Source organism: Hypanus sabinus, chromosome 20, assembly GCF_030144855.1.
Source record: "Hypanus sabinus isolate sHypSab1 chromosome 20, sHypSab1.hap1, whole genome shotgun sequence".
Classification (NCBI taxonomy): domain Eukaryota; kingdom Metazoa; phylum Chordata; class Chondrichthyes; order Myliobatiformes; family Dasyatidae; genus Hypanus; species Hypanus sabinus.
The window spans coordinates 60,965,240-60,978,633 of NC_082725.1; the positions used below are offsets into that span (position 1 = coordinate 60,965,240).

The window sequence follows — 13,394 nt, forward strand, 5'->3', positions numbered from 1 at the left end:
ATGCATTTGAAATATCTTGGAAATGACAACTCAACTGCTCCATGAACATAGATTTTCAGTCACACACAAACCAACAGCAATGTTGAGGAGAGTACTTTGCAGACTAAAAGAACTACCCAAGCTATAAGACAAGACTAATGTGGTCTACAAAATCCAATGTGGGGGCTGCAGTAAATATTACATCAGCAAACTGGGAGGAAACTATCTACAAGGATCAATGAACATCAACTGGCTGTTAAGTGGCATGATCAACTCTCCCTGTTCTCTGCCCATGGATCAACAGTGGCAATGTCTCCTTTTATGGTGACAAAACATTTGCAAGTAAAATGCCAAGACTGAAGAACAACTTAACCCAACTTTCAACTACCGGAGCAACACATCTTCTGAATTATTTCCATAGCATAAATTTTCAAAGCTGCTTAAAAGTAATGGGTTTGGAATGGCAGAGGTACAAATCCGAACATCCTTGCTCACTGAACCTATCCTGACTCCCAGAGTAATTCTGTCATTCCCATTCTCCCATTTACTTCCTCTTAATCTATTTATTTATTTATTTGTTTGTTTGTTTGATTGATTTAGCAGTACAGCACTGAATAGGCCCTTCCGGCCCTTCATTTCATGCTGTCCCAGCAACCCCACAACCCTGACTAACCCTAACCAAATCATGAGACAATTTACAATGACCAAATAGCCTATGTGATATGTGTTTGGACTGTGGGAGGAAAGCAGAGCACCCAGGGAAAACACACACATCCCATGGTGATAACATACAGAGACTCCTTAGAGAACAGCACCAGAAATAAACTCAGAACTTCAGGCCATAATAACATCATGCCAACTGCTGAGTTACTGTGGCACCCAGTTGTCCTCCACTGCTCCAGCAATTCTCCTCTGATCAATAGATATTTTATTGATCCCAAGGAAATTGTAGTGTCACAGTTGCATTACAAGTGCACAGATATACAAATATATAAATATTAGAAGAGAAGTAAGAAAGAATAAAAAATAAGTTACATCAAACAGTCTAACAGGAAGGGGTCATCACTTCCCCACTGTAGGTTGACTCATTATAGAACCTGATGGCTAAGGGTAAGGATGACCTGGTATGGTGCTCTTTGGAGCAACACAGTTGTCTTAGTCTATTACTAAAAGTTCTCTGTTCAGCCAGCAGAGGGTGAGAAACTTTGTCCAGAATTGCTAGGATTTTCTATCACAGCCTCCAGTGTCCAGTTTTACTCCTATAACAGAGCCAGCCTTTATTGAGCCTGTTGGCATCACCTGTATTGAAGCCATTTACCAGCACACGACCACATAGAAAATTGTACTGGCGACAACATACTAGCAGAACATGTGAAGGAGAAGCCTGCATATTCCAAAAGATCTCAATCTTCTCAGGAAGTAGAGATGACTCTGGCCCTTCTTGTACACATCCTCTGTGTTAATGCTCCATTCAAGTCTGTCATCCAGGTGCACCCCAAAGTACCTGTCGGACCTCGGCACATCCACTTCCTCACCATCGATAATAACAAAGAGCAGTGCAGGCTTAGTTTTCCTAATGTCCATCACCATCTTATTTGTCTTGATGATAATTCAGCTTGCACCATTTGACAAATTTCTCCACCAGGGCCCCGATATTCATCTTCCCATCCTCCCTTAATACACCCAACTCTTGCTGAGTCATCAGAGAATTTCTGCAGATGATGTGACTCAGTGTTGTATCTAAAGTCCAAGGTATACAGGGTAAACAGGAGGGGAACCAATACAGCCCCCTGCGGGGCCCCAGTGCTGCTAATACCCATGTCTGACACACACAGCTCAGAAGCCTGTCATCCCACACCCCTCCCCCCATCAGTTTACAGTAGCCAAATAAACTACCAACCAACATGTATTTGGGATGTGGAAGAAAATGGAAGCAGCTGGTGTAAGCATGGTCACATGGAAAATGTGCAAAATCCACACAGGCAGTCCTGGAGATCAGCTCGAACTATGTGGCAGTACTAATCTCTACATCACCTAAATTGCTTATCCCTTTATATAAATTGCAGAAATCTTTTAGATACAGTTTCAGAGTGTATATGCAATTTAAAGATTGCTCATTGATGTTTTTCACCTATTCATGCCAGATATTTTAAAACTACCTGTGAAATTTTGTTAATTATTGGCAGAAACGGATTAGTGCTCAGTTACTTTTGCAACTTGTATGCAAAGCTATTAATTTCTAATAAATTAATGTAATTTTTGTTGTAATTGTGTTCCTTTGTTTTTCTTATGAATGCTGCTTATCTGATACTCTGATGCAGGTTCAGAAAGCTAGGTAATGTTAGAGATCTAGAAGATTATAAGGCTAACAGGAAGGAGCTTAAGAAGGAAGTTAGGAGAGCCAGAAGGGGCCAGGAGAAGGCCTTGGCAAGCAGGATTAAGGAAAACCCCAAGGCATTCTACAAGTATGTGAAGAGCAAGAGGATAAGACATGTAAGAATAGGACCTATCAAGAGTGACAGTGGGAGAGTGTGTATGGAACTTAATGTATACTTTGCTTAAGTATTTACTATGGAAAAGGATCTTGGTGATTGCAGTGAGGACTTTCAGCAGACTGAAAAGCTTGAACATGTAGATATTAAGGAAGAGGATGTGCTGGAGACTTTGGAAAGCAACAAGTTGAATAAGTCACCGGGACTGGATGAGATGTACCCCAGGCTACTGTGGGAGGTGAGGGAAGAGATTGCTGAGACTCTGGCGATGATCTTTGCATCATCAGTGGGGACAGGAGAGGTTCCGGAGGATTGGAGGGTTGTGAATGGGCTATCTCTATTCCCTTTATTCAAGAAAGGGAGTAGAGATAGCCCAGGAAATTATAGAACTGTGAGTCTTACCTCAGTGATTGGTAAGTTGATGGAGAAGATCCTGAGAGGCAGAGTTTATGTACATTTGGAGAGGTATAATATGATTAGGAGTAGTCAGCATGGCTTTGTCAAGAGCAGGTCAAGCCTCATGAGCCTGATTGAATTTTTTGAGGATGTGACTAAACACATTGATGAAGGAAGGGCAGTAGATGTAGTGCATATGGATTTCAGCAAGGCATTTGATAAGGTACCCCATGCAGGACTTATTGAGAAAGTAAAGAGGTATTGGATCCAAGGGGACATTGCTTTGTGGACCCAGAACTGGCTTGCCCACAGAAGTCAAAGAGTGGTTGTAGACGGGTCATATTCTGCATAGAGGTCAGTCACCAGTGGGGTGCCTCAGAGATCTGTTCTGGGACCCTTACTCTTCGTGATTTTTATAAATGACCTGGATGAGGAAGTGGAGGGATGAGTTAGTAAGTTTGCTGATGACACAAAGGTTGGAGGTGTTGTGGATAGTGTTGAGCACTGTCAGAGGTTACAGCAGGACATTGATAGGATACACAACTGGGTTGAGAAGTGGCAGATGGAGCTCAACCCAGATAAGTGTGAAGTGGTTCATTTTGGTAGGTCGAATATGATGGCAGAATATAGTATTAATAGTAAGACTCTTGGCAGTGTGGAGGATCAGAGGGATCTTAGCATCCAAGTCCATAGGATGCTCAAAGCAGCTGCACAAGTTGACTCTGTGGTTAAGAAGGAGTATGGTGTATTGGCCTTCATCAATCATGGAATTGAATTTAGGAGCCGAGAGGTAATGTTGCTGCCATATAGGACCTTGGTCAGACCCCACTTGAAGTACTGTGCTCAGTTCTGGTTGCCTCACTGGAGAAAGGATGTGGAAGTCATAGAAAGGATGCAGAGGAAATTTACAAGAATGTTGCCTGGATTGGGGAGCATGCCTTATGAGAATAGGTTGAGTGAACTCTGCCTTTTCTCCCTGGAGTGATGGAGGATGAGAGGTGACCTGATAGAGGTGTATAAGATGATGAGAGGCATTGATCATGTGGATAGTCAGAGACTTTTTCCCAGGGTTAAAATGTTTGCCAGAAGAGGACACAGGTTTAAGATGCTGGGGAGTAGGTACAAAGGAGATGTCAGGAATAAGTTTTTTACTCAGAGAGTGGTAAGTGTGTGGAATGGGCTGCCAGCAACGGTAGCGAAGGCGGATATGATAGGGTCTTTTAAGAACGCTTTAGGTAGGTACATTGAGCTTAGTAGAATAGAAGGCTATAGGTAAGCCTAGTAATTACTAAGTTAGGGTCATGTTCAGCACCACTTTGTGGGCTGAAGGACCTGTATTGTGCTGTAGGTTTTCTATGTTTCTATGCTGCTGCAAGTAAGTTTTTTTTTCATTGGACTTGTGTATATGACAAACTCACCTTTGACTTTACCATTGGAATTAATGTTCCTTTTCTGTCCACATGTACCATCTTTGCCTTCAGATTACCCTCCTCCCTTCTCTTGGGTCACATCCTATACAATATCTGGCATGAAAACTTCACAAACGATATATATTCAAAGCCAGTGGAGTCGATTCAGCCCATCAAGTGAATGCCAAATCCCAACAAAATGTGCAAATCAATCCCTTTCCTCCCCTTCTATTTCTGTACAATTATCTTCTCTCACTTGCCTACCAATTCCTGTTTGACTGTTTTTCTTTTGCCAATTGCCTGCACCGGGGTGAACTTACTGTAGGTAATTAGTTAACCAAATTGTTTTAAGCACAATGGAGGAATTCATGCAGTCACAGGACTATCATGGAGATTTCATGTGTACAAGCTTTCCCTTGTTACGAGCACCCAAATTACGAATACCTCTACACATGAACGAGCTCCCATTATGTTATTACATTCAAAAAGCCAATGATCATTCCTATGAACAGCAGAACTAATTTTTCTTCTCTCTTCACTTTCAGAAATTGCTTATTATTATTATTATTATTATTATTATTATGTGTTTTGATACCTTCATGACAATACAATGGAGGTGTGATTACCATATTGAGTGATTTTGTGTATTTTCTGAACTACGGACAAATTTGTCTTATGGACATTAGTAAAAATGGAATCTGTTCATTACCCACAAATAAGCTACAAGTCATCCCTATTCCTGGTTCTTATGGTATAATCACTCGGATTGGGTGGTTTTTGTGTGTTTTCCCATTTATAGACAAATGGAACACATTTGTTGAGTAGGGATGGAGTATACAGCACCCAAGATTGGGACTGAACCCAAATGCCAGGAGCTAGCTGCACCACCCATCTGGACCCTAAGATATTAATGAACAGTATAGTCATAGAGATTGGTGCACCATTTTCCATTTTAACAATGAGGAACTTACTTTGATACTTATCATAGCCTGACCTATTTTATTCTTCACACATTTCCATGTATTTCTCCCTCATCAACACACCACAGGCAATTTGCAACGGCCCATTACCTTTGGGATGTGGGAAGACGTCTGTATGGTTAGGGGGAGAATGTGCAACCTCCACACAGACAGCACCAAAGGTCAGAATTGAACTAGGATCTCCTGAGTTCTGAGGCAGTGGCTCCACTAGTTGTATATAAATCAAACCTCCAGGAATGTTTCCTACTAGCTGACAATGCTGCCAATTTATGACTGAATAGTTTAGCCGTACATTGCTGTATCTACCTCTACTCGTCCATTCTGTGTGGGCATTCCAAGAAATGGTACAATGTTGACTTGTACAGAATTGAAACAGGCCCTTCCATCCATCTGGTTCATGCTAAGAAGTCTATCCAAAAAAAGTTTATAGACCTAAGGCAGCTCCATCATAGGCACAACCTTCCTCACCATTGAGGACACCTTCAAGAAGTGGTGCCTAAAGAAGGTGACATCCATCATTAAAGACCCTCACCGTAGGAGACGTGCCCTCGGTTTATTACCACCAGGGAGGAGGTACAGTGAAACAAAGACCCACACTCAACATATTGTGGACAGTTTCTTCCCCCTCCATCATCAGATTTCTGAACGGTCCAGGAACACTGCCTTGTTGGTTTTTTGTCTTATATCTTTGCAACATAGTTGCCCAAAACAACAAACTTCATATCATACAAGACAGTGATAATGAACTTGATTCTGTTATCCCTCTAAACCTTTCCTATGCTAAACCTGTCCAAATGTCTTTTAAGCAGTTTAACTGTGTATCTGACTGTACATACATGTATACAAAACAATTAAATATACGATTTTAGTGTTTGAGCAATATCCTCCCACATTTCCCATCTTTATTGCTTGTACATTGTGACAAAGATGCAACATAAAGAATTGTACTCTTTTGGATGTAAAAAATAAATAAATACAAATAATTGTACCTGTTTCTTCAACTTCATCTGAAATTAAAACAGAAAATGTTTAAACTTCTTTAGAGAAGGATCTTAGACTCTCCATACTCTCTCCATTGACGCTGCCTGACTTGCTGGGTGTTTGCAGTTTTTCAGAAATGACTGCAGCTGGGCTGACAAATCACCAAACACATTACTTATCTCTGATTCTTTGCTTTCCTACACATGATACACTGAATGCATACTCAGCACCCATTACAAGCAAAGCCCGGAATCAGCGCCTTGCAGCCTCCCCGCTCCTTTGCGAGCCCTTGGCAGTGTGCGCGCGCATGTGTAGCGGACGCCACTCGTTGCCATGGAGAGAAAGGATGTCTTGACCAATAAGGAATTGGCCGCCCGGAATGCTGTCAATCACCTTGTCGGCTTGGTGGTCAGACGGAGAACCGGTGAGCTGTCCGGCGTGCATGCAAGGTAGCAAAATGTTCCAAAGAATCCCGGTAAGACTTATATGGGTGCATCTTTACCAATGCACTCATTTTGGATCAGGTTCGTTCATAACGAGTTGCTGTTGCATGTCTCTACTGTTCAAATAACTTATTATTTGGTGACAGCTTTTGTCTGAATGTTGGTAGTTTCCTCAGCTTCCCCAAGTAAAGCCATGCTGGAATTTTCAAGATGTGACCTTTTATGCGCGATTTTGCCTCTATCGGCGCACTGGAAGTGAACTGAGCTTGGGTGGGTGAAATACACAAAGGAATCGACACCGTAAAGAAGCTTAGATTCGGAGGTTTACTGATCACTGATTATAAAATTTAACAAATTTTATATCATGTTTGCTGACAGGCAAACGGTAGGTGTTTAATTGATGTTTCTTTCGCAGTGATACAATTCATAACGGGGGGAAATCCATCAGTGAAAAATAAATACAATTGTGTTTGACGTATTAACTTGATACCGCCCACCCCACCCCCGTGTCTTAGTCCTATTCATTGTGAGTTAAACATCTACGCCCATTGATTTTTCAGTTACCTCTGAATAAATTTTAAGAAGGAAAAGCCAAATGAAATCTCAGAATGCAAAGCCGGGCAAGTTTTAGTGTCAGCGCTTTGCCCAAATGAATAGAAGTATTTCGTCATAATCAATGCAGTAACTGACCCACATTTCTAAAGGAGGACCGGAGACATTTGAGCGTCCAGCTGGCTGGCGTCTCTCTCACTATTGTTTTTTTTTGTTTTGTAACCCTGTACCTAATCGGGATTCTAGTTACAGCATTGAGAGCAGCCATGCATTGCAAATAGCGTAACATGGTATTCGCCCATTTGATTGATAAATACGAAATGACTTTCGTGCCATCTTCAGAGCAGAAATGGATAGTGGTAGCAGGCAGCGCAGTTCAAAAATCAGAACTCTGAAAGAGCTCGGGGGCCGAGCAGTATCATATGCCTGATGACCGTTTGTAAATTGGGACCATCCCTATCAATTCGAGGACGATTGTCATAAATGTTTACATATATTTTACATCCACAGATTTTGCTCGACTCTGGTTCTAACAGCACTGTCGAGGTTCTAGTTTCTGCAGTCTCTTTCACTTTCATGCATCCGCACTATGGAACACACGGTTGCTGGGAAATAACTCGGTGCTACCCGACATAAATGGATTCAGCCCAATTCATCGCGGGTAAAGCTCTCACAACCAATGAGCACATTTAGCTGAAACACTGTTGTAAGAAAGCAGCATTTAACATCAGAGATCCCTTCCACCCATGCCATGCTCTTTTATTGCCGGTGCTATCAGGTAGGAGGTACAAGAGCCTCAGGACTGGCACCAACATGTTCAAGAACAGTTTCTACCCCACAAACATCAAGCTCTTGAACAAATGGCCTTCCATTGAGATGTTCCCACAATCAATGATCTTAGTTTAAGGACTCTTAATCTCATTATTTCATATTACTGTATTGCTATTTATTTATACTTACAGTTCATTGTCTTCTGCACGCTGGTTGATATTTCAATGAAAATGTTCTGATTACTATTCTATAAATTTGCAGATTATGCCCACAAGAAAGTAAATCTCAGGGTTGTACATAGTGACATATATGTAATTTGATAATAAAATTTACTATGAATTTTGAGCAGTGTACAAATAATGAGAGCATCTTCTGAAGGCTGCCATATGGTGCTTCCTCATTCCTTCCTTGAAGCTTCTTTATTTTAATCTAACCCATCAAATCCCACTCCCCCCTCACTCACCAACACTTGAAATCCCACCCACCCACTTGAGTGTCAAAGATGGGAGCAAGATATCTGATTTTTGTCTACTGAAAGCTTATGTTTCCTGAATCTCGAGCTCTGTTCTTATCCATACAAGTGAAGTAAATCTCATCTCAATAGTGGAAAGATTTTGGATGTCAGCATATCATGGCTTGACTAACTAAATTTCTGGTTCTAGGATGTTGGTAGAACAGGATTCAGCGGTGGCAGTGCTGTTAAATGTCAAGGGGCATGATTAGAGATGGACAGTGCCTGACACCTGCTTGACAAAGACATTTCTTTCCACTTTTTAGCCAAAGCCTGAGTGTTGCTAACTTTTGTGAGTGAAAACATGGGATTCTTCAGTATCTGACCACTTGACAAATGGGACTGAACATGTACAATCCTTGAATGATGGTCCTTGTTTCGGACCATATGCTGGAGAAAAAATTGTTGGTGGAGCAGCTGTTGATATTTGGAACTGTGACTTTGCTCTAATGATCTCCTGTAGCGATGCCATGAAGTTCAGGTGATTGACCTCACCCAACAATAGCACATTGTGTTGGGGATAACTTCAGCCATCAGAGAGATTTCCCTGATTCTTATTAAATTTAATTGACAGCAATGGCAATTATACTCAATTTAGTACTGGCATGTGACTTTTTTGGCTGTAATTAGTGATGAAACCAGCTGTTCCTGGCAGCACCCAAATTGACAGGAGCAACCAAATATTGGTGAATTATATGCCTCTTAAAACTGACAACACCTTCTGTCACTTTCATGTTTGAAAGAAGCTTGCTGAGACTGAAACTTGTCAGATTATTTTTTCCTTTCTTTATTGATGGGATGTACCTGGTCAATTTCCACATCGTTAGATGACTATCTGTTGTTGTTGCATTGGACAGAGGTATCATTTTATCAAGTGATAAAATGATAAAAGCATTCTTAAAAATATTAATGCAAGTACTATAGGAACTGGGAGTAAATGCTGAAAATACTTGGCAGATTAAGCAGCATCTTTGGAAGATATTCTAGCTGGATGAACTTCGATTGTTAGACATTATTTGAAATGTGGTGCCCAGTTTTGCATACCTCATTATGGAAAGGATGTGGAAGCTTTAGAGCAGGTGCAGAGGAGGTTTACCAGGAAGCTGCCTGTTTCGGAGAGCAGGTTTTATGAAAATAGGTTGAGCTATGTAGAGCTTTTCTCTTTTGAGCAAAGGAGGTGAAGAGATGATGAGAGCCATAGATCTAGTGGACAGCCAGAGACTTTTTCCATGCGTGGAAATGGCTAATACAAGGGGGCACTATTTTAAGGTGATTGTCGGGAAGTATAGGGGAGATGTTAGAAGTAAGCATTTTTTCACAGAGAGTGGAGAATGTGTGGAACACCCTGCCAGGGTTGGTGGAAGGGACTTTTAAGAAACTCTTAGATAAACACATTGATAATAGAAAAATGGAGTTTTAAGTATAAGGGAAGAGTTCGATTGATTAAAAAGACAACATAACATCATGGGTCAAAGGGCCTGTACTGTGCTTTAATTTTCTATGTTTTTTAAGTTAATCTCCCTACTCCAGAAGGCCAACACACCCCATTTTTCTTAACAACCCTATCAAATTGCATGGCAACTTTGAGGAATCAATGGATGTGGACCACAAGATCCTTCTGTTCCTCCACACTGTCAGGAATCCTACCATTAACCCTGTATTCTACCTTCAAATGAGGCTTTACAAAATGAATCTATGTTCTATGAAATTTCATGCAGCAGAGACTGTGCACAGGCAATAATGTAATCTTCACAAAATTGAATCGAGTGTTTAATAACCTTAATAAAAATTGTCTTTCACATTTGTTCCTCAATCTGTGAATTCACATTGAGAGGTATCGTATAGGACCAAGCACATTAATATTTGCAATATCATCTTGCAGAGCTTTGCTACTAATCCTGATTAATAAGACATGAATATCTCGTGATATGATAGCAACAGGTCATCTATCCATGGTGGATAGTGAATTCTGCCATTGAGGATGTCTAACCTAAAAAATAACATTACTCTCCTTGCTCTATGTGGAGTTTTTTGTTTATTATCATGTTAGTTATATTTTATTTTCCTTTGGAATTCTTACTACTGCATCAGAAAGATTGTAAGCCCATTCAGGTAGATATAGAAGGATTCCATGCTATTATTGGTAAAGTAGCAAGGATTTCTTCCGATGTTTTGGCCAATTAGCTGCTCATTTGCCTTGCATGCTATGAGTTGTTCCATGTTGTGCACAGTTTGGACCAGTCTTGATGCTTGGAGATTGTACTGAGCACTATGCTCACAAGCTCGATAACCCATGCAGGGAGATTTTAAAGGTAAAAGTAGCTCTTCATCCTCACTAAACCTGCCTTTAGCATTCATTGCAACACAAACAAAAAGTTGGAGAAGCTCAACAGATCAGGCAGCATTTATTGAACTGAATAAACAAGACTGGAAGGGGGAATATGCCAGAATAAAGAAAGTGATGGGAGGGGGAAGAGGATAGCTAGAAGGTGAAGCCAAGTGGGTGGTAAAGGTAAAGGGCTAAAGAAGAAGGAATCTGATAAGAGAGATAGCATCCTTTACCAAAGTCCTATGGTGAGAGATATACAGGAACGTATAACTCATTAAATGCAGGAGACTTCATTTCAGTTGCTCCTGAAAGCTTTAACCCTTGTCCACAATGAAATCTGCAGTAAGCTTCCATAAGGCTAATCATGGCCGATAACTTGCACTGAGCTGCGTGCATTTCTTGAGCAACTCATTCGTAAGGCCAGTGATGTTGTGGGGGTGGAACTGGACTCTCTGACGGTGGTGTCTGAAAAGAGGATGCTGTCCAAATTGCATGCCATCTTGAACAATGTCTCCCTAATGTACTAATGTACTCCATAATGTACTGGTTAGGCACAGGAGTACATTCAGCCAGAGACTCATTCCACGGAGATATAACACTGAGCATCATAGGAAGTCATTCCTGCCTCTGGCCAACAAACTTTACAACTCCTCCCTCGGAGTATCAGACACTCTGAGCCAATAGGCTGGTCCTGGACTTATTTCCACGGCATAATTCACCTATTATTTAATTATTTATGGTTTTTATATTGCTATATTTCTACACTATTCTTGGTTGGTGCGACTGTAACAAAATCCAATTTCCCTCGGGATCAATAAAGTATGTCTGTCTGAAAATGCTGGAGAAACTCAGCAAGTCAGGCAACAACAATGGAAGGAAATAAACAGTCAACGTTTTGGGCTGAAACCCTTCATCAGGACTGAGCCCAAAATGCTGACTGTTTATTCCCCTCCATAGCTGCTACTTGACTTGCTGTGTTCCTCCAGCACTCTGAGTCTGTTGCTCAAGATTTTCAACATCTGCAAAATATCTTGTAGTTATAGTACATTCCTTGTTTACCTGTGAGCTATACACAAAACAAAGGTGATTTAATGAAAATGTTCTAAACTCAGAAAAAAATTCTCTGCTTCCTGGGGTCATAGTGAACCATTAAGATGCACAGCATGGATACGAGCCCTTCAACCCACTGACTTAGTGCTGACCTTCAATAATTACAATAATTGTACTTTATTCTATTCTCTCTAATTCCCCATCAGCTTCCCAGAAACCCCCCTTCCCTCATATTCCAGCACTAACCTACAGTGGTAGGTCAATTTACAGTGACTGACTACCATCCCACAGGTCTTTGGCATTTGGGTGCCAGCTGGAGCACCAAGAACATGTGGAGAACATGCAAACTCCACACAGACAGCACAGAGGTCAAGATTGAACCCAGGTCTCTGACACTGAGGCAGGTGCTCTTCCACCTATGCCACTGTGACACCAATGGAAGTACAGTAGGTATTTAACATCTATCTTATCCTCAGCTTTCCCTCCTCAAATGTATCTACATATGCACTGCCTCAAGAAGGCAACATCTGCCAGCAAAGATCCTCACCATCCAGACCATGCCATCATCCTGCAACTTCCATCAGGCAGGAGGTACAGAACCCTGAACTCCCACACTACCAGGTCACTTTCCTTGAAACAATTTGCGCAACTGTAATCACTTCCTCAGTAGAACAATACTAAGACAATGCATTGTACATTGTTATTTTTGTTCCAATTGTGTACTTTTGTGGATAATTTTGTATAATTTATGTTTGTGTTTTTCTTGTGAATGTCTGTCTAGTGCTATGTACTTTTGTTGCTAATGTAAGTTTTTCATTGCACCTAGAAATACATGTACTTGAGTCTATGACAACAAACTTGACTTTGAATTTAACAGGGCCTTCAGTTTCAATTGCACTGTCAAGAGGAGGACCCATTTCTCCTGCCTGTGAGTGGAGGGGTCCCTCCAAGTTGTTACAATCATATGAACTTTAGTCAAAGGATATGAAAAAGTTTTTTTTTAACCAAAGTATTACAAGGAAGAACTTTTCTAGTTGACTTGTAGTGGATGTGTTTTGTTTGTGGACAGCATAGGGATGTCTTATCAGAATCAGATTGAACATCACTGGCATGTCATGAAATTTGTTGTTATGCAGCAGTAGTACATTGTAATTTGCAGTTTTTATTATTACGTATTGCAATAAGAAATAGATACAAAAAGAAGATTAAATTAAATGTCCTGAAGATAGGTCTAGCCCAAAACATCAACTCTTTATCGATTTCTGTTATTGCTGCTGAGTTCCTCCAGCATTTTGTGTGTGTTGTTTTAAATTAAATAAGTAGAGCACTCCCATGAACTTGAAATGCTCAGCCTTTCCACTTCTGATCCCTTGATGAAGACTGGTGTGTGTCTCTCTCGACTTCCCTTTCCTGAAGTCCACAATCAATTCCTTGGTTTTATTGACGATAAGTGCAAGATTATTGCTGTGGCACCACTCAACCAGCTGATCTATCTCACTCC

General features: G+C 40.9%; 1 protein-coding gene across 1 annotated transcript in view; it reads left to right on the plus strand.

The window, feature by feature from the left end:
• The first annotated feature begins 6,631 nt into the window (after positions 1-6,631).
• elovl2 (ELOVL fatty acid elongase 2) overlaps positions 6,632-13,394 on the plus strand; it is a 112,552-nt gene continuing 105,789 nt past the window's right edge. Inside the window, exon 1 of the mRNA XM_059945598.1 lies at positions 6,632-6,712. Coding sequence (XP_059801581.1) covers positions 6,680-6,712 — 33 coding nt within the window. The 5' untranslated portion in view covers positions 6,632-6,679. The remainder of the gene's footprint in view (positions 6,713-13,394) is intronic.